Below are 21,217 nucleotides of genomic sequence, written 5' to 3'. Positions count from 1 at the left end.
ACATTATCTCACAAATTATGTGACCATTGTCCATCTTGTTTCTAGCCTTTAGTGTTGCAGAGGAGACGTTCTAAAGTATTAAGTTTCTGGCCATGATGTATTTAGATATGAGCATTTTCATTGATTTTTAACTATAAAATGGTTTCCCTTTCACTCTGCATAAGTGTCCTTAAACTTAAGAACAATTTAGTTTATCTTTGATTATTGCTTTTCTCCTATTTGTTCCTGTCTCTCAGAAGCAAACATCTAAAAATGACCTACAGGGAAATTATATGCCATTATCATTGGTATATAAATGAAATGGCTTCTAAGAAAGAGAAGCGTAAATTCAGAAAGAGCATGAAAAGGCAACAAAAAAAGATGAACTGTAATAAAACTAAATGCAGTTAGCAAAATCAATCTCCACATTGGAAGCAATAGAGTCAAGTTGGTGTTATAGAAAGTCAGATCAGTAGAGCTAAGGATAAAACTGAGATGACTACCCAGAGGGCAGAGGAAAAGGATGCCGAGTTTGTTTTTAAATGTGAGCTTATGACCCCCGGGGAGCCCAGAGAGGAGGGTGCAGTATCTAGGCAGCTGGTAGACACGCAGACCGCCTGTGCTGGCACGGTGCTCATCCCATCCCCCCAGCTGGCCTCTGACCGCCTCTCCGGGCCTGTACAGTTCCTCCCTGTTCTTTGTGTTTCAATAGTTCCCTGTTCCCAGTGCTGTTTCTTGTCAGTGTGCTTTCACACCAGCCCTCCTTGTCTAGGTGCTCTCTTACTCAGCTTTTAAGGTTCAGTTGTCATGCAGCCCTCTTCAGAAAGTCATTATCCTCTGTCCTATACCTCGGCCCAGTGATTCTTAACGGGGGGTGATTTTGCCCTCCAGTGCACATTTGGGAATGCCTAGAGACACTGAGGATTGCCACGACAGCGGGCGTCTTAAACTGACACCTCTCAGGTGGAGGCCAGGGATGCTGCCGTACACCCCACTGTGCATGGAGCAGCCCACACAACAGAGTTACCTGGTCCAAACATTGATAGTGCTGAGATTGAGAGCCCTGCCTTCATGCTTGGTGATCCCGTCCTCCTCAGCTTTCACATTTAGTATGATCATGGATACAAGAGAAACAGTATACGGCTTCTGCCCTTAACCCCTGTGGTCCAATTGGGAATAATGAAACATTTCAATAACGAGTATAGTGTCAAAATGACTGATGTAAAAAGCAAGACCTCCAAAATACGGATGTGAGCACAGGGTGCATAAGGCAGTCCATTGGAGATGAGGGGAGGCATTATTAGACCCTTCATCCACATGTGTTTTTCTTGAGAAAGAGAGAATAAAGCAGAATATCAGTAAACCTTCATACTCAGTGTCTGATCTGGGAGGATTAGCAGAGTTACTGGTGGCACCCTTACTCCTTTGTGTGCTTTCAGGACATTTTGATGTATTAACTATACATGTTACAAGATGTCAGTGATTTGGTTAAATTTGTTTAAAGTAAAGTGGTAGAATGTTTATAAAACTTGTGTTAATGTGTTGAGTGAGAATCTTTTCTACCAGAGAGGTTCAATGATGGTTTCAATGCAAAATACTTAAAAGAATTGTCATACTTATGATGAGTTAAGCATTTTGCTTTATAAAAAGACAATTGTTTTAAATTCTTAGACTTTTCCTTTTAGGATAACAGGCTGGCTGTCACTGTCATGCTAACAAACAGATTAAAAAACTCAAACTTTGCCTTTCAAAACAAAGGTTACATTTTAATAACAAGGAAGGAAGCAGTTGCTTTTCAGAGGAAAGTTGTGCTATATAGAGAGTGTGCTGACAATGAAGTATCTCAGCATTTTGATTATTTTTTTCTGAGACGAATTTAAATATGTGGTCTATATAATTATTTTCTATCATCATCAACTGCACTCTGGAAAATATTGGGAACAATCTTATGACTAGTTTAAAACTATTTCAAAAAAAGTTCAAATAGGCCTGAACTCACTTGTTAAAAATATAAAACAACATATACACATACACAGATCCATGTGGTTAGATTTTGGATCTCTGATCTGTATGTCTTTCCCTAAAGTAAGAATTGGGACTGCCGTGAGCGTTTTGATGGGTGAGACAGTACTGAAGCAGAGTGTGACTCCCCCTTCTGTCACCCTTAGTGAATAGGCCATAGGGAAAAGAGGAAAGGATGTAAGTAGTCTGACACTTATGCTATTGCTTCTGCTTTTCTTTCTTACTACCTTTATTTTCAGACTTTAGCCCAGGATCTACCTTCAATAGTAACTTCCTTTTAAGCATACAGTAACTCCTTGCTTTGTCCCCTAGAGCTATGTGAATGTCTTTCCCTATTACATAGTTGCCAAAATTCAGGAAAGCTTCTTTTCTTTTAGACTTAAATCCGAATCTATAGCTTGGAAGCTTGAGTGTTCTTCATCTGAGAACTGATAGCTCTGTTTCCTAGTGTTAGTGATAGCTTTTCAGAATTCAGCTGTAGTTACTTATATGTTTGCATACTCTAAAAAGAGTGCCTGATTTATGTGCTAGTGTAGTGGTTGCAGAAAAAAGATAAAATGGTCATCCATATTATCTTTGCATGAATTTTGCTGGAGTGAATACCACAGATCTGCAGAATAAGTCACTACAGCAGGGAGATGCTTGTTATCAGAATTTTCATCTGAATTATCTGGTAGGATAAATTCTATTTTGAGACAGGTCAAATAATTTAAAGTGTAGATGTCTGTTTTTATATGTGTGTATATAAATAAGTATTGGGTTGTCGGAAAAGTCATGGCATATTTTTTCTGTTTTTCGTTGCAAAAATGCATCATGACTTTTCTGACAACCCAATATATATACATGTGTCTGTATATGTCTTGTCTGGTTCGAAACAAGTCATTTAGGTTCCTCCCTTCATGGAGGAACTAATGTAATTAAGGAGACTGGAATCCATGTTAAACATCAGATGTTTACAAAATGTACAACCTGTTAATACCATTTATAAGTCCGGGAGGATTTCAGAGAACAAATGGATAGCTGTGGCATAGGAAGGCTTTGAGCTTTAAAGGAGAGGAAGGACTGCAGCTGTGCTGTGAAGGTTTAGATGAGGGGGAAGGAAGTAGTGGCTATTTGAGGACAGGAATGTCATGAAAAAGCACGGATATTTAGAATTCAGCCAGTTTAAATCACTAAGTGGGAAAAACTGAATTAGTTGGATTTTCTGCTTTAGATCTCAAGGTCTGTTTCTCCCCAAAAAAGCATTCTTAATTGTTTGATGCTACCTTAACAGTAGAATGTTGGGATATCTGCTAAAAGAATTGGCCTTTTCACTAACTTCCTCACATCTTGACTAGATCTGTCATATATTCATTTATGTTTTGAACTGCCTATATGTTTGTTCTTAAAAAAAATAAAAATAAAACCCTCAAATAGCATAGAAGTGTGGATTAAAAAATGAAAGTCGCACACTTATCCTATATCCAGGAATATATAACTATTTAATCTGTTATATTTAAAGGGAGGAAGGGATTTGATTTTTGTATAAGCTTAGAGGAAATAATAGGATTTATCAGGCCTACTTTTAATTCTCTGTATTAACTATTGAACAGGTGTTTTATCTTTGACTATCATCCAGCTTGAAAACTAAAACCAAGCTTATCTTTCGTCTTTACTGATTTAATCTAGACTAAATAGGTTTCTCTGTTGAGAAGAATTTTGTTTTTAATCATTCAGAATAACCTAGAGACATTTTTCTGGCTACCATAAGATTAGACATTCTGATCAGCGTTTTACTGGTACTCATTTATAAAACTTCATAAATTTTATAAAGTTCAGCTTAGGTTAATAATATTCTTTCAAATTTTTTATGGTTCAAAGTTAAAATCTAATGTAAATTATTTTCATATTAAAAAAAAATTTAAACTATAGCTTTGAAAATAGAAAATCTTAAAAAGTCCAATTTAAAATGTATCTAATTAATTAAAAAATTTTTGAGTTATCCTTTTTTTTCTTTTTCTTTACGTACTTCCTTAGATGTGTTTAAACCCTTTGAATACAACTCCAAAATTCTGTTCTATTCTGAAGAGGAAAAAGTTTAAAGTTCCACCTGTATCTGACTGTGAATTCAGCTTTCTTTTGTGCCCTAGGCAGATACTTAGGAGAGGTATTGCTTTTCACAGAAGGAGCTTTGAGTTGTTTATCCATCTCTGTCCGGATTTTCTTTATTCCTATGTAATCTCAAAGTTATGGATGAAGCAGCATTTACATCATACAAATGTTATTTCACCTCATTTGCCAGTTCTCATTTTTGGTCCTTTTCCCGTTATTTTTCTTATCCTTTAAACCCTAAATATTAAAATCACAAAAATAGTCAAATCTAATTGAGTGTTGGATATTTGTTTCTTTCAAACTTCTTATAAAATTATAAAATAATGGTGTAAGTAATCTTAGAGATTCCCTACTTTTTACAAACTACAAAAAGTTATTTTTACCAGTTACTTTTTGGATTGTGAATAATTTTAAATGGCCTTTAAGGCCTCTTATTTTTAGATTTTTTTAAATCGAGAAATGTAGGTTATATTTTGCTTTACTTTTTATTTTAATCATGAGATAAACTAGACATTTCAGAATTTTACTTTCGTTTCTTACAAGTATGATTTTCATTTCTTACAAGTGTGATCCTTGAAAACACTTAGGTTTAAAATAACTAGTGTTCAAATGTTGGTGTTTTTTTTTTTAACAGGTTAGAAAATGCGTTTTATGAACATGCACAGACTTATTACTACACTGAGATCAGAAGAGTAAAATCTCATAAAGAATTTTTGAATAAAACAACACACCAGGTATGTGTTTTTTTCTAAAGAAGGAAATTATAGGGGCATTCTAGAGCAGATTATTCATCACTGATTAGTTTTGGGGGAGTATTAAGTATCTTTAATACTTCGATGTTTTTAAATGGTGTCAGTGCTTTTAAAGCACTTAAAAGCTAGTTATTGTACTCTTTGCCCTTAAAGTTCTTCAAGATATATTTTCATGGTCTTTTTAACTGTACTTATTTATTGGAATAATTCTTAAACTTTAATTTTGAATATTTTCTTGCATACTTTTTATGTCTCCCCTTAACATTATTACAGTTTTTACACTTTAAAGAGAATATTTGTAATAATGATTTTTTTGTGTATTCTGTTTTTCAGCTTTTATTTGTTAGACATCAGTTCAAAATAGCTTTCTTCAGTGAGTTGAAACAAGATACACAAAATGCTTTGAAGTAAGTTTCTAACAGTTGTCAAACTAAATTTTTCTTATCTTTGTGTTAACAATAAAATGTTAATGGCAATTTCTGAATCTCAACCAAACTTTAAAATGTTTTTGTTGGCTTAGATTCAGGTACGTAGTATTTAGTTTGTCTCGAGATGAATGGACTATAATATTTTGGGATTTAAAAAAAATCAGTTGTTGGAAGTCCATTTCATAGATAAGACTTGCTCGTCTACTTTAATTTTTATGATTTAGTGACACATAATATTAAATTTTCCCATTGACTACTTCTTATTTGTATATTTAGTAAAATCCTCATGTTAAGACTGTTTCCAAAGTTAAATGCACATTACACATTATCAGACTATGAATTTCTTAAGGTGTGTAGTGCATTTACTTTATTCAACTATGATTTTATTTTTAATGAAATTTGGTTTTTAGTTTATAATGTCTATCAATAGCATCCTTTCCCATTCAAGGCCTCTGCCTAGAGCTTTGGTGAGTAGTTGCAAATATGTTGGCAGTGGTTAAGCATTTTATTCCTGTGCTTTTAACTAAGCAGAAGTTAATAAAGCATGATCTCTGTCTAGCTTTATCTCAATTTTTGAAGATTGACTGTGGCAGTTTAACAAAGGGATGAGAGGGCCGGTCGAGTGGCTCAGTTGGTTAAGAGCTCGCTCAAGAGTTTGAGCTCTGAGCAACAGCGGTTCGAGTCCAGCCCGAGCTGAGCAGCCGCTGAGCTGCCAACAGGTAGCAGGATGGCTCAGCTAAAAAAAAAAAAAAACAAACAACAAAGGGATGAGAAAACAGCAACATATCCTGAAATAGAGGAGAGGCTAGCTAAGTGTACAGGGGAGAGAATTAGTGAAATAATTAAAAATGTCTATTCAGAGGAATATTGCCGAAACCTCTTTTTGTTATTATTAAGGTGCAGAGCACCAAATATTGTTCTTTAAATCTCAACAACTTCATATAATATAGCTGGCTTTAATGTAGTTTGGTTTTTGTTTGTTTTTAATCCATGGTATTAGTTAAAAACTTTCACTTCCAGTTCTGTTAAAAAATATTTCTGGAAAGAAAATTTTATCTGGAGAAGTTAGCAGTGAACATTTCCTTTGGAGAAGACAGTTGAGATTTCCTCATTACCTTCCGTGTTCAGGCTAGGCTCTACCAGGCTCTCCTTTCTCACACATTCTCTTCTGTAGCACCAGCTGCCCTAAGGACATTCCCCCCCTCCAGTCTGGACTCAAGACCAGTGATCTTCACTGAACTTATAGAGCTACTTGAGTTTAAAAGCTGTTGACCTGTGCTGTTTTGATAGCACCTTCTTAGCTAGTACAGTTTCTATTTGTGTGAGAAGCTCATTATGATCCTTGTAAGAAATACTTATTTTTTTAACAGAATGCTAATTTTTAAATGTAATTCTGGACAATTGTTTACTTTTGTTTTTCAACTTATTTTCTATCGGTTATTGACAGATCTTAATGACGGAACAATGTGCACATGATGGTACTGTTCTTAGTGAAAAATCATTGAATCTGCTCATACATATTAATCGATATATCATTTTTCAGGAAATCAGAGATTAATACGTATATGTTATTGAGATGTTGAGTACTAAGAAATATTGAGTCAGTATCACCTGTTATTTCTAATAATTTTGTTCTTACTAACCTTTTCTTAAAATTAACTTATAATTAACCACCTTCCCCATGTTTATATTAGGAATTATAGGACTGCCTATAATCTTGTACATGAATTGAGAGCCCATGAAACTAATATTCTGGAAATTAAGACTATGGCAGGATTTATAAACTACAAGGTAATAGTTCTACTTCCATATAAAGAAAATTTGTTTTTAAATATCAGATTATTATTTTAAAATTTGAAAATCGAAATTAGTTGCTTGCTTTGAAAAGTATTTCATGAATTATGCCCTTTTCTTTTATGTCTTTTATCTCAAGGATACCTGGTACTTAGCAGCCTAATTATAATGCTTGGTTTTGAGTTTATAAGTGTCAGAGTTCTCATTTAGAGCAGTTTTACTCCTTTAGGAAGGTCTTTTGTTTGTTTTTAAATGGGAGCAGGAAGAAGTGAGAAGAAAGCTGCTTATATTATTGAATATTAAAAGGTACAACATATTAGAATTATGTAAGGCTTTCTTGGTTTAATGGCACAGCCATAGGATAGGTGTCTCTTCACCTTAGAGGAAACTTTTATACATGTTATTTACACATTTTACACATTTTAAGATTGTATATGGTAGAAATGGATGCCCCCAGAAGGCAAGTGAGGGTTCTTTGTTTAGCTTTTAGTTTTTCCACACTCATCTTTTAAAGATGGCTGGCACTGGGTTGGTGATGTGAGGGCAGATGGGCACTTGAATTCATTGTTTCTGTAAGTGTAAATTGGTCCAGCTTCTATAGAGAATACTTTTGCAATGACTATACAAATTTAAAATGGATATTCCCTTTGAACTAGCAATTTCATTTCAAGAAATTTATGTGACCCATGTGCTAAGACTTGCAAATAACATATATGAGGGCATTTATTGCATCTTGTAATAGGAAAAGATTGGAAATAACCCAGCAAGAAGTGACTGGTTAATATAAATGTAACTCCAATAATGGGATATTATACAACTAGTAAGAATGAGGCAACTCCATATATTGATATGGAATGAGATCCAAGATACCTTGTTAGATGAAAAAACCAAGGCACAAAGCAGCATATTTAGTGAGATGCTATTTATATAAAAATAATAGTTTATATATAAATGTGTTGGTTGCCTCTGGAAAGGGAAGTTGGATAGCTGAGTGAGAGAGATAGATGAGAGGCTTTTCATGTATTCCTTTGTACCTACAAAATAAAATTAAAACTTGTGTAAGCATATAGAAATAAATTTAGGCTTTGTTTCTTCTGTTTTTCTTTTACGCTACATACACATAAATTATTACTGTTTTGAAATAGCATCCCTGACCAAAAGTTTTCAAGAATTTTTGTAATCCTTATTTGATATGGAAGCTACTGTGTTCTAATTGTGCTACAGAAAGTCTTTAGCTTTCTGACTATTCTACAACTGAAAGTTAATCTGTTCTTTCTCTGTTACCTTTGGCGATATTTTATTTTCGCCCATCTTAATGTTCTTCATTAGGTATATATTTTTATTCTATTCTATACTTTTAAAAGGCTTTTCTAAGGTGTAGAATAAGTTTAGTACAAATATTAAATAACGTATTTCATTTATGAAAGGGACATAACCTCTGGTTTTAGCATAACCATTCTGATAGAGAAAATCAATTTTATAAAGAACTTCAGAGAAGGAAACTTCCTAGTCTTTAAAGTTAGTCCCAAATTGTACCCTTTTTTAAATAACTGTGCCTTTTGACTTTGATTTTCTTTTTTACTTTGGGGTTGAATTTACATTTTGCAGATCTGTAGGCTGTGTTTTCAGCACAACACTCCATTGGATGCAATTGCTCAGTTCCGAAAACACATCGACTTGTGTAAGAAAAAAATCGGAAGTTCAGAGTTGTCGTTTGAGCATGCTGCCTGGATGTCTAAACAGTATGTTTTAAAATCACACTTTTAGAATGATTTAAAAAAAAAATACTTGGGATTTGGAGGGATGGAACTAATGTGGATCTTGGTTCAAAATTGAACTAAGACTTTTGTCAGTAAGTGGGTTTTTAATGATCTAACGTATGTTTCCAGTAATAGTAGAAATTGATTCATAGTTCCCTAATGGAAATCAGTTAATTCATCTGGTACCATCTGTTTCATTCAACATGTGTTTATTGATCTTCTGCCATGTGTCTAGGTACTGAGAATGTAGCAGTGAACAAAATAAAATCCCTGCTGACTTGGAACTTGCTGTGTGGGGCTGGTTTTTAAAAATTGCTAAAATGAAATTAATTACAGAAACATGGATGTATTTGAGTGGTGGGAACTATGTTAACATCTAGTTTGGTGGTATATTTATAAAGACTTGCTAGCACAGAAGAGCTGACTTAAATGCAGAATTTATCTGTAACCTATAATTAGTATGTATTAGTATTTACACAAAAATCCCACCAATTTATAGTTCCATCACTAGCATTATTTTAATACAATCTGTTCAGGTATGCTTCTAGGATGAATAATTATAGAAGTAAGCCTTTTCTTTCTTTTTTCTTTTTCATTCTTTGATTTCTTGATTTTTTTTTTTCTTTAAGATTCCAGGCCTTTGGAGATTTATTTGATGAAGCTATTAAGTTAGGGTTGACAGCTATTCAGACTCAGAATCCTGGTTTCTATTACCAGCAGGCAGCTAACTATGCCCAGGAGCGGAAACAGCTTGCACAAGCCCTCTGTAACCATGAGGTAAGTTATCGACTCCCATGTTATCTGGCATTTAGGAAGCTGATTTATCTTCTCTTGAAAGAAGATAAGAGTGGTTGGTGTTGGTAATTTTTTCCAAGTCTTTGAGTATAATCAGTTTTTATCTTACATTTTCAGAAATTGTGATTATTTTCGGTTTTAGCCTGATTACTCCATTTTCACCTGTGAATTAAGCAGAAGTTTTTTCTTTGAAGAACTGATTTACGATTGTAACTAAGTGATTTAGAGAAGAGAAAGTTACTTTAAAATAAAAGCCATGCTTTAGTCCGTGTCACACTGTGAATCCAATGTTTTGCTTCTGTGACCATGTCTATAGGAGTTTGAAGGAAACTGAAGGCATGTGCTTTATTTTGATCCACCAGAAAGGATAACTTTGGACTTATGCCTCCTCCTGGGGTTTTTTTCTCTGTGGAAAACTCTTAAGAATCTGTTTGAGGCATGTTAATTGCATAGTTTCTTAAACTTGATGTTTTGCCTTTCTCTTGAATGATTATATTTAGATACCAGTTTCCCCATAAGCACCTTTCAAATCAGAACATGGTGTGTGTGTATATATATATATATATATATATATATATATATATATATATATATATATAATTACATTTATATTCATATAGTTATATCAGTTTATTTTCATTTAAAATCTGCAGCTTTCTTCTCTGAAGGTAGGTGAATATTATCAACAGTACTACTTAAAAAACTGTCACAAAAGCAGTTTATGTATTAGTACTTTAAATGTATGAATTTTTTCCCTTAAATCATGATGTAATTAGACTATTTTCTACCATGTTATTTGAATATGATTTATAACTTTATTGCATGATATATATATATTTTTTTTTAAAGTTTGGTGTATTATAATTTGAACACAATACTTCAAAAAGTGATTAAAACTAGGTTTTATAAAGACTTGAGGAAATGGGCATTAACAAATATCATTGGGTGGAACGTAAAATAATATTTCTGTCAAATAATGTGAGAAGCCTGCAAATCATGCATATCTTTTGACCCAGAATTTCATTTTCAGGAAGCCTAAAGCAGATAAGAGATCCTAGGAGATAAGTGCTAAGATTTATTTACAAAGTTGTTCTGACAGATTTATTAATTGTAATGTAAAATAGAAATAAAACAACTATAGTGAGTTTGTTAAAATGTGGAACAGCAGGCAGCCATAAAAATTAATGTTTTAGAAGAATATTTAATGGTTTTGTGAAATGTTCCAGAATACATATAAATTTAAAAAGCAAGGTGAAAAATTATTTCAGTTGATAACAAATATTTGCATAGAAAGTCCGGAAGAATAATGTATACATTGTTAACTGTGGTAGTAGGTTTATAGGTAATTTACATTTTTATCCTTTTAATTTTGGATGTTTTCTGCAGTTTTCAATAGCTTACTTGTATTATACATATTTTGGTTTCAGGGGGAAACGTTATAAAAAAATATAAAACAGTGTAAATTTGTAAATTCTTGTGCCAAAAGTGTCCCTCCCTTACCCACACCAGGGCTTAAACACTAGTGATAAACAAGGAAAATAGTGTTTTAGTTTTAAAACTTCTTATAACATTATTTTCATTTGCACAAAAAGTACTTATACATAGGAATAAACATCAAGCATGATTTATAGTATATTCTTACTGGTGTATTATAACAAAGGTAAGAAAATGTAAAGAAGTTAGTTACAGTAAGCTCTCACTTAACGTTTAAGCTAAACGATGTATAATGAAACCAGTTTTACCATAGACTAATTGATATAAACAAAAGTTAAGTTCCTACAGCATCTCATCAGTGTTATAATGAAATGATGCTGAATGAAATTACTTTGTTCGAGCACTTGCTGTACTATGAAATCATTTGTCAGAATCAGGTTGATTTATTCAGTTTAATTTTTATGAGACCAACCAAATATGAAATGAAACATTTTAGTTTAGTTTTAACATTTTAATTTATGTTAAAATATTCACAGTTTTGATATTTGAATGTGTTTGGTATTTGTTTTTATGAAAACTTTATTCTATCAAAGACTGAGGGAGAGTTGGTTTGGGATGGGTTATGTGAACTCTGTTACTTAGGGTTGTGTTTTAATTTACAGGCTTCTGTAACGTATCCCAATCCTGATCCCTTAGAAACACAAACAGGCGTTCTTGACTTTTATGGACAAAGACCATGGCGACAAGGAATACTGAGTAAATAATTTTTCCCTCTTCCCTTTTTCCTCAACCTCAAAAGGCAAAGATTGCTATCATAATTTTTCCATTGGCTGCGTTAGGCATAACAAATTATATTGATGTAGAAATGGGTGCTTTTAAAACATTTTTTAGAAGATTTTCAGTTCTTTATTTTCTAGGATGTTTTGTTTGTATAATTACATCTCAGAATAACTAGTAATTAAAGATGTGGATCTGATTAAAACATTTGGGCAGCTGTTATCTTAACACAATTAATAAGCTGCTCTGGCCTATTTAAACTTTTTAATTCCAGTTAACTTTAATGACTTATTTGACATTTTAAAACAGCATTAACTTGTATCACCTTAGAAATAATTTCTCTGAATCTTTTTTGTTTTTGATACCCACTTCATTTAATTTGAGCAGTTTCTGTTGCAATTGAACCTTAAGTGTTAAAAAATTATTCACTTTAATTCACTCCAGGAGATGATGTTGGTATTATTGTGGGGGTGGATTCCACCTGGCTAAAGAATGTTGAGCTCAGTGATGTTCTTTTCAGAACAGAGATCACAGAGAAGTTTCCATACTAAGGAAGCTGTTGCTTAGAATCTTTAAAATTCTAGCGTGCTGAAGAATTTAAAATACATTATATTAAAGGATTCAAGGAGTGTACACACCCACTGTTCATGTAGATTTTAAGTTAAATGAGCTATCTAAAATGGGTTGTAACTTATCTTATGCAGGTTTTGATCTTTCTGATCCTGAAAAAGAGAAGGTAGGAATTCTTGCCATTCAGCTGAAGGAGAGAAATGTTGTTCACTCCGTAAGTTTTTTTTTAATATAAACTATTTTTACAGTTTTCACAGAAAACATAGATTTTTTTATTGGATTGTTTCACACTTTATCTTTTCTAACAGGAAATAATAATAACTCTTCTGAGCAATGCTGTTGCACAATTTAAGAAGTATAAATGTCCAAGAATGAAAAGTCATCTAAGTATGTATCCATAACATGCCACAATTTCATGAGACTTTGAATAATTTTAAATTACATACATAAAATATTTTTCCTTTATAGTGGTTCAAATGGGAGAGGAATACTACTACGCAAAGGATTATACCAAAGCTTTGAAGTGAGTCTTATTCACTTTTTATTTTTACAAGTATTCTGATTACTTACAGAATAGAAATTTGTGTTGTATTTATTATTTCCATACTTATTTCTACTTCTGTTAAACTCCCATTTCTGTGATATTTCTTTCAAGTACTACCTATTGGTACAATCATTTTCAAGCTAATTTCACATTAGCTAAATGTGAAAATTCCTGTTAAACTGTTTCCATAAGATTTTCTGAGGCTTAAATAAAAATGAGTAAAGCACTTTTATTTTCTCTCAGAACTCTTCAAACCCTTTCTTGTGAAGCTGTTTCAGTCTGTCTTATGCTCTCCTAGGTTGCTGGATTATGTGATGTGTGATTATCGGAGTGAAGGATGGTGGACTCTACTCACATCTGTACTGACTACAGCTCTGAAGTGTTCCTACCTCATGGCTCAGTTAAAAGATTACATTACTTATTCCCTAGAACTCCTTGGAAGAGGTGACTTGATGTTCTTTCAGTAAAATTCTGAATCTTTAAAATTATTCAGCATCTTTGAAGCTTCTTAAAATTGGAAGAATAATTCAGTCTCAAATATTTGGTAGTACTTATACTGTGTGCACGTCACTTTGCTAACTGAAGGGATTTATACTTTCATGGAACTTGTAATAGTTGAGGGTCTTGTAGCTGAGAACAAAATTCTTCTGCCTTTTTAAAATACGGCATAAAATAATTTTTCACATGGAATTCAAATACAAGTATATAAAGTGTTTGGGCTAACTTTTAGAAAGCTGTGCTATCTGTCAATCTTCTAGATTTGTTCTTAGCCATCTTAGAAGAGATATTTATTCTACAATATTTTAATACCTTAAGTGAGGTTGCCTGTCTTATATTTCTGGTTTTTTTTTTCTTTATATTAGCTTCAACTCTGAAAGATGACCAGAAATCTCGGATAGAAAAGAACCTCATAAATGTTTTAATGGTAGGTTGGAATTCTTTATATAAAATATGTTCTAGGGATATGTTTACCTAGATCTGTGTCTCTGTGTACGTATTGTTTTTATAACTAGCTAAAAGAATGTCTAACTCTGTGTTGGTGCAGAATGAAAGTCCTGATCCTGAACCTGACTGTGATCCCTTAGCTGTGAAAACTGCTCAGAAGCTGTGGGCAGACCGGATTTCTCTGGCCGGCAGCAATGTTTTCACAATAGGAGTACAGGACTTTGTGCCATTTGGTGGGTAGCCAACATCTCCAGGGTTATTTCAGGGAAATCATCCTTATTCCTACAAAATGAATAGATGCAGAATAATAACTATGAAAATCTAAAATTTTCAGAGTACAGTCATTTTATAGATAAACTGTGATTTTTTTTCTTTCTCCCCTTGACTTATAACAATCAGAATTTTAAATACTTAGTTTATGTCTTAAGATTTACTTTTTTCATTCGTGATTCAGATGTTATTTGAAATGCATTTAAAAAATAGTTATTTAGAAGGTTTATAAACGCTTTAATGTCTAGGCAAATATTTTGAAATAAGTTAAAAATAACAACAATTTTTCCTATAAAATTCTGTGTCAGTTACATTTCAGGAACAACTATGTTTTTAAAATTAAAGATGATTTTGGAGCTATACTTTATTTAAGTGTGGTTTGTTTTTAAAAAGTGAGCTACATTTATGTCTGTTTAAGTGCAGAAGTCAGGAAGACTATCTATGGCAGATGTGTCCTTTCTGAAGAGTAAATTTGGATCAGAGAAGAATGTGTGTGGGTCTAGAGTGCATGATAGTGTGTGACTCAGCCCTTTTTGTTTTATTTCTAGTTCAATGCAAAGCCAAGTTTCACGCCCCAAGCTTTCATGTGGATGTTCCTGTGCAGTTTGATATTTATCTGAAGGCTGATTGTCCACATCCCATTCGGTTTTCTAAGCTATGTGTGAGCTTTAATAATCAGGTAATGGTAGCTTTACTGTGTCTTTACCACATGTGTACCTTATTGTAGCTTATGTTAAATTAGATAAAATGAGCTTAGTAAATGTTAGATCTTAAGGATTTCGTACTAACAAATTAAAAATTGATGTATTTATAGTTCTCAACTTCTGTATCAGAAATTCAAGTTTTATACTTTCCTACTTTAATTTTTGTTTTTACTCCATGCTTATAAAATCTAAGAACTTTGTCTATGTATTTTTTTGTAATATATAACTTGAATTTCAAGTAAGATATATTCAGAATAAATATAATTTTCAAAATCATTTGTTTTACAATCTAGCATTGATACTAGTTTATTATAAGATTATTATGTGTTTGATGCTAAAGAAATTGAAGTGAAATGGTTATAACGTGAAAAATAAATGTACATTCTTCCATTCCCATTCCCCAGGGCTCATCACTATTAACTCCTTGACTAGTCTAGACTTATTCTAGATTTGAATAGTCTAGACTTTTTTCTACAGAATTGAGATCATACTATACTTCCTACATTTGAACACTTTTGTAGTGTGATGAAGTCAAGTACTCAATTATGTCCCAACTGTTTCAGTTATAAGCTCACTTAATAGATAATTAATTACCTTCTGGTCAATCAGAAAGTATTGAGCCTTTAACCAGAAAGCATTTATTGAGCATTACAATATTCTGAGCATCATGATGAACCTGGAGAAGTTGAGCATATGTCAGCCCCATTAAAATATAAGCATTCTGGGAGCAAGGGCCAGGAATGACTCACAGTTTGCCTCGAGGACCAAATTATGTGGTGCAGGCTAGAAATACAGTTACAGTAGGCAGGCCAAAGGAAAGGAAGGCAATTTCAAGACTGAAAATAGAATTAAGGTAGATATAAAAAGATGAGAGGCAGAGGACATGTTTGGCAATGAGAAAACAATGAATGGAAGCAGGCGCGCACGTTCTGTGTTTATGGGCAAGTGAAGACAGCAGCCTCATGACAGAAGAGGAGTCAGCAGTGGGGATTCGTTGGAAGTTAGGCTGGGTGGCTTAAAGGAACTTGAAGAGTTAAGCAGAGCTAGGCCAGTAAGTAGAAGTCTTTTAAGATTGATTTATTCATTTATTTGTGTCCTGTCTATCTATCTGTTTATTTATTGGATGGTGGTAAAGGAAGGGTAAAGAAAGTGTTATCTGTTTTAATAGTTTTTTTTTTTTACTATTAAAAAAGTAGTAGTTTGTTTTTTCTGCTTTGATTGGCTTCCCTCCTCTCGTTGATTAGACTTAACCAGGTTCACACAACCATTCATAGTACTTGTCACTTTTGTCTGTGTAATTATTTGGTAAATTATCCTGCTATTCCACTTTTCCCCTTTTTTAAAAACAACAAACATTGACTACTTCTGTAATTAAAAACTAATAAAGATATTAAAATAGAATGTAAAGCAATTAGGTTTTTTTTAGAAATTTTACTGGGGAACAGTATGTTTTTCCAGGACCCATCAGCTTCAAGTCAAGTAGTTGCTTCAGCCTAGTTGTGGAGGGCGCAGCTCCTTGGCCCATATGGGAATCGAACCAGCAACCTTGGTATTATGAGCCTGAGCTAACCGGCCACCTCAAGCAATTAGTTTTTAAAGTTAGATTATATTCTGAATATATGTTATTTCTAATTCAAGATACAAACCACAAGAAAAAAATAGCAAGTTCTTAGGTTTCAAAAGCATGGAATAGATATGAACATTAGAGGGAAAGTATAACACTTAACTATATAAGAATTTTCTGTGAGGATAATTTATCTGTTGGGCTAGAAGATGGATCTTGGAAAGTTCTTGCTGCTATTGACTTAATGGGAATGGTGAATCCATAGATATATTCACGAAAGATGTCTCTGTTGATTCACGAAAGATGTCTTTGTTCTGTGTGCTCTCTGGGAAGATAGATAAACATTTAGTTTGGGACATGCTGAATTTGAAGTGGTAGTAGAATTATCCTCTAGACAATTGTGGATATGAGCTTTTGGCTACAGAAATAGAACAGAATTAGAACTATTTCATGTGGGAAATAGTAGCAAAGAGGTACAGAGTAGGTAGACATGGATAAACTTTGCGGTGAAGTGAACATAAGGAGAAAAGAACTGAAGGCCAAGAACAGAAACAGATGGAACCTCTGAATTCTGCGGACAAGAAGAAGGAAAAAGCCCTTTGAAGGAAAAGCAGAAAGTAGTCAAGGAGGCTGAGAAACAAGAGATAACTCTAGTGTCACGGAAGCCAAGTAAAAAGGAAGCTCTTTACGAAAAGAAAATGATAGTGTCCAATGCAACAAAGAATAAATTTTTGTTTCTCTCTCCAGGAAAGGGATGTCTTAAATGTTTTCAGAAATCATCTGGTGTGTAGTTGTGTGTAGTGAGTTGTGTCTCTCTTGTGGCAGAAGTGAGTGGATGATAAGTGCCTCCATTTGGCATAAAAAAATACTTTTTACTAGCAACTCTTCATAATGCTGCAGTTTCAATGGAGTGAAACTTAAGCTCCAAATCATTTGGCATTTGATGTTTATAAACTGTGACCTTTGCTAACCTCTTTTTCAGGAATACAACCAGTTCTGTGTAATCCAAGAAGCATCCAAAGCAAGTGAAGTTTTAGAAAATTTGACTCAGGGAAAGATGTGCTTAGTTCCTGGTAAAACAAGAAAGTTTTTATTTAAATTTATTGCAAAAACTGAAGACGTGGGAAAGAAAATTGAGGTTAGTTATGAAATTTGTTTAAAAGTGTTTTAAATGATAAAAGTATGTGTGTATGTCAGGAAGAATTTCAAACAATACAGAAATTTATTTAAGTAAAAAATGAAAACCTTCCACTTGGACTTTCCATGGGAAACCATTTTTTATAGTGGTTTAGTAGGTTTTCTTTCATTAAGAATATAATATACATAGTATTCAGTAGTTGGCTTTTTTCACTTAATAGTGTATATTAGGCATCATTTTCTGTTAGTACATAAGACCAACCTGATTTTTTTTAATGGCAACATAATCGCTTAAGGAATTTTAGACAAAATATGTTGTATAATATAGCAGTTATATTTTGTATAATACAACATAATTCAGTCTAAAGATCTATATCATTTTGATGATTAGATGTTGCTGATTGCAACATCTTCACCTTTTTTTAAAGAAAAAAATGGCTATATGTTTTGAAGGATTCACTTAATGAAGATAATTAAAATGCCTTTTAGAAATATTTGATGGAAATAATATTTTTATTGAGTATAATAAATTCTGGAGGCAAACTATGTGGGTTTAAATTCCAACTCTCCAGCTTACTTAACTAGCTTGTGGCCCTGGGCAGTTTGTTAACCTCTGTGTGTCTTAGTTTATTGATCTGTAAAATGGGGATAATAATAGTACCTACCACTTAGTGTTTCATGAGAATTAAATCAGTTAATGTAAATTGCTTGGAGTGGTGAGTAAGTGATTATTATGTAGTAAGCACTCAATAAGTGCCTGTTTATCATGGCTTGAATGTGAATTGTTGGCTAATATAAACTTGGGACCACTTTCTAAGATAGAAACATAAGACTGTACTGTCAATATTCCCATAGATTTCTGTGAATCTATTGATTTTTTTTTATTAACCAATACCCAGAGTTTTTTGGTTATTCATTAAAAAGCATTTCTTCATGATTTTGACTAAATCCCTAATTACATATTTTATTTTTTACAAGGTACCTAAGGAACCCTAGCAGATGTAAATCACAATTGATAATACTATTTTGAGTACATTTGTTAATGGATTTAGTTGAAAAGGACACTTATTAGTAAAGAATTTCATTGCTAATATTATAAGTGCCTTCAAGAGAAGTGTGTGGAATTAGGAATTAGGTTATGAGTATGTTAATGTTTATCAAAACATTCTCATTTATTTCACTCAGCAGCCACTAATTGAACATCTGTTATTCAGGCGCTATGCCAGGTGCTCAAATCATAACAGTATTGCATAGTCAGTGTCTTAGCTAGAAAGGCAGTTTATTATCTCTGTTTGAAGGTGAAGAAGTTGAAACCCAGCATGCTGTATTAGCCAATGTCCCAGCTAATAGATGGCCAGGATGAGACTCCTACAGCGGGTGTTCTGGCTTCTGGGTTTCTAGATGAACTCTGTAGACAAGCAATCTATGCTGTGGTTTGTTAAGGGGGGATGGCGACAAATAAGAATGAGCTGGCATTTCTGACAGACCTTTTTGTTTTAGATTACCTCTGTGGACCTGGTTCTGGGCCATGAGACGGGAAGATGTGTGGTTTTAAACTGGCAGGGAGGAGGGGGAGATGCTGCTTCTTCCCAAGAAGCGTTACAGGCCTCGCGCTCTTTTAAAAGGCGACCCAAGCTCCCGGACAATGAGGTTCACTGGGACAGTGTCACCATTCAGGCAAGCACAATGTAAGTCAGCCTTGCTAGGCAGATTGTGAAAGGTCATCTTACTTCTTTGAAACACTTTGTTTGAATAATTTGTTTTTTAAAATCACCAATTACTTAGCTATGTTTTTTTCCCCCAAAGGATCATTTCCAGAGTTCCAAACATTTCTGTACATCTGCGACATGACCCTCCTGCCCTGACTAATGAAATGTATTGTTTGCTTGTGACTATTCAGTCTCACGAAAAGACCCAAATCAGAGACGTGAAGCTCACTGCTGGTTTAAAGCCAGGTAAACATTCCTTTTAAAATTTGATCTGTATTAATCCGACATAAAAAACACAAGTGGTGTCAACTCTAGGAAGTTTGTTTAAAATATAGCTATGATATAGTGTTTTTTATACAGCATCGATTGTTAGGATAACATTTGAAGTCTGTATTTTAAAACATCAATATTACACTTTAGGACAGGATGCCAATTTAACTCAGAAAACTCAGGTGACCCTTCATGGAACAGAACTGTGCGATGAGTCCTGCCCGGCTTTACTCACCGACATTCCTGTTGGAGACTTACATCCAGGGGAACAGGTAAACTTGGTCAGAAATGATTGTTAGCTTGTAGTTTTAAATATGTAGTGAGTTCTAGAGGATTTTAACAGCATTTCCTGAGACTAAAAGAGTGATTTAACTATTGCACATTTGATATACATTTTATATATTTAAATGTGTAAGATGTTTTAAGCGGTTTTTATACAAGGCATTTTAAAGCAGATGACCCTAATAGGGAGTTAGTTGCCTATAAAATAATGAACTTAGTGGAATAACTTTTCAGTCAACTTCTATTTTCAAACCAAACACACAGAATTATTGGGAAGTTGAGAATGATAATTAAAAAAGATGGAAGAGTAATGATTCCACTCTTACGCTATGTCAGGAATAGCCTATAAAAAGCATTCAAGAATTTAGTCATTGATACAGTAAACTCTAAAAGGTAGGAACGTTATCCTAGAATACATATCAGGAGGAAATCTCTGTAACAGTAAATTGAAAGTATTTAAGTTAAAATACTTTTATTTTGTTACAGCTGGAGAAAATGTTATACATTCGCTGTGGAACAGTGGGTTCAAGAATGTTTCTCGTGTATGTTTCTTACCTGATCAATACAACTATTGAAGAAAAAGAAATTGTTTGCAAATGTCATAAGGTATGTTTTTTTCGTAGTTACTTCAGAAAGCATCATTTGTGGAGTATGCCCTATTGTATAGTTTACCTGTAAAATAAGCAGTTAGGTGCTTGTAGTGTATTACAAATTTTAATTAAACATCTGTGTTTTTTTTAATCATTTATGTTTATTTTGAACAATATAATAAGGTATTCATTGCTCAAACATTAGAAAATTGGCCTACATGGCTCTTTGTATAGAGAATCAACAGGTTTGAGATCTCATGCAAAAAGTCTTGAGACTCTAAAGCTCTGCTTATTGATAAAAATCACACATTAGATAAAATCTGTAAATTGCCTTATATGTTGAAGGTTTTGGAGGAAAGGAGGTATCCCTTTATGAAATATTTTTTTCTTTTAAAATGAATTGATCTTGCTAAGTGTACATAGAAGAGAGTGAAAATAGGAAAGCTGTTGCACTCATAGTCCAATAAATAGCTCAGAGGCAGCTGCTGTTAACTGATGTATTTCTTATTGGTCTCTTTTCTCTTCATAGAGATTTTGGGAGGGGGCATGTTTTTATATAGATTTAACCATATTGTATGTAATGCTTGTATCCTCTTTTATTAATACGAAATTATGATATTTAATATCTTAGTCCTGTCAGCCCTGTTGTCTCAGCCTTTTCTTAGGACTTGGGTCTTCAACCCAACAAAGGAAGTTGGGGATTTATAGTTTAGTTACTGCACAGTCTGGGCCATGGCCTATTCTATTAGTGACTGGGAGGCAAAACCATCCTAATAGAATTAGGAGTACAGTAAAACCTT

General features: G+C 33.4%; 1 protein-coding gene across 1 annotated transcript in view; it reads left to right on the top strand.

Moving 5' to 3' along the window:
• Nucleotides 1–21,217, top strand: part of TRAPPC11 (trafficking protein particle complex subunit 11) — a 47,361-nt gene that overhangs the window by 6,809 nt on the left and 19,335 nt on the right. Inside the window, exons 6-23 of the mRNA XM_019666960.1 lie at nt 4,727–4,826; nt 5,178–5,251; nt 6,967–7,063; nt 8,675–8,808; nt 9,456–9,603; nt 11,718–11,811; nt 12,537–12,616; nt 12,711–12,789; nt 12,871–12,925; nt 13,245–13,390; nt 13,810–13,871; nt 13,992–14,124; nt 14,710–14,840; nt 17,412–17,567; nt 19,067–19,254; nt 19,373–19,521; nt 19,696–19,817; nt 20,314–20,433. Of these exons, the coding sequence (XP_019522505.1) occupies nt 4,727–4,826; nt 5,178–5,251; nt 6,967–7,063; nt 8,675–8,808; nt 9,456–9,603; nt 11,718–11,811; nt 12,537–12,616; nt 12,711–12,789; nt 12,871–12,925; nt 13,245–13,390; nt 13,810–13,871; nt 13,992–14,124; nt 14,710–14,840; nt 17,412–17,567; nt 19,067–19,254; nt 19,373–19,521; nt 19,696–19,817; nt 20,314–20,433 (2,068 nt within the window). The remainder of the gene's footprint in view (nt 1–4,726; nt 4,827–5,177; nt 5,252–6,966; nt 7,064–8,674; nt 8,809–9,455; nt 9,604–11,717; nt 11,812–12,536; nt 12,617–12,710; nt 12,790–12,870; nt 12,926–13,244; nt 13,391–13,809; nt 13,872–13,991; nt 14,125–14,709; nt 14,841–17,411; nt 17,568–19,066; nt 19,255–19,372; nt 19,522–19,695; nt 19,818–20,313; nt 20,434–21,217) is intronic.

Source organism: Hipposideros armiger, unplaced genomic scaffold, assembly GCF_001890085.2.
Source record: "Hipposideros armiger isolate ML-2016 unplaced genomic scaffold, ASM189008v1 scaffold_481, whole genome shotgun sequence".
Classification (NCBI taxonomy): domain Eukaryota; kingdom Metazoa; phylum Chordata; class Mammalia; order Chiroptera; family Hipposideridae; genus Hipposideros; species Hipposideros armiger.
Note: the sequence above shows the minus strand (reverse complement) of the source record. Positions and strands in the feature narration are given on the sequence as shown.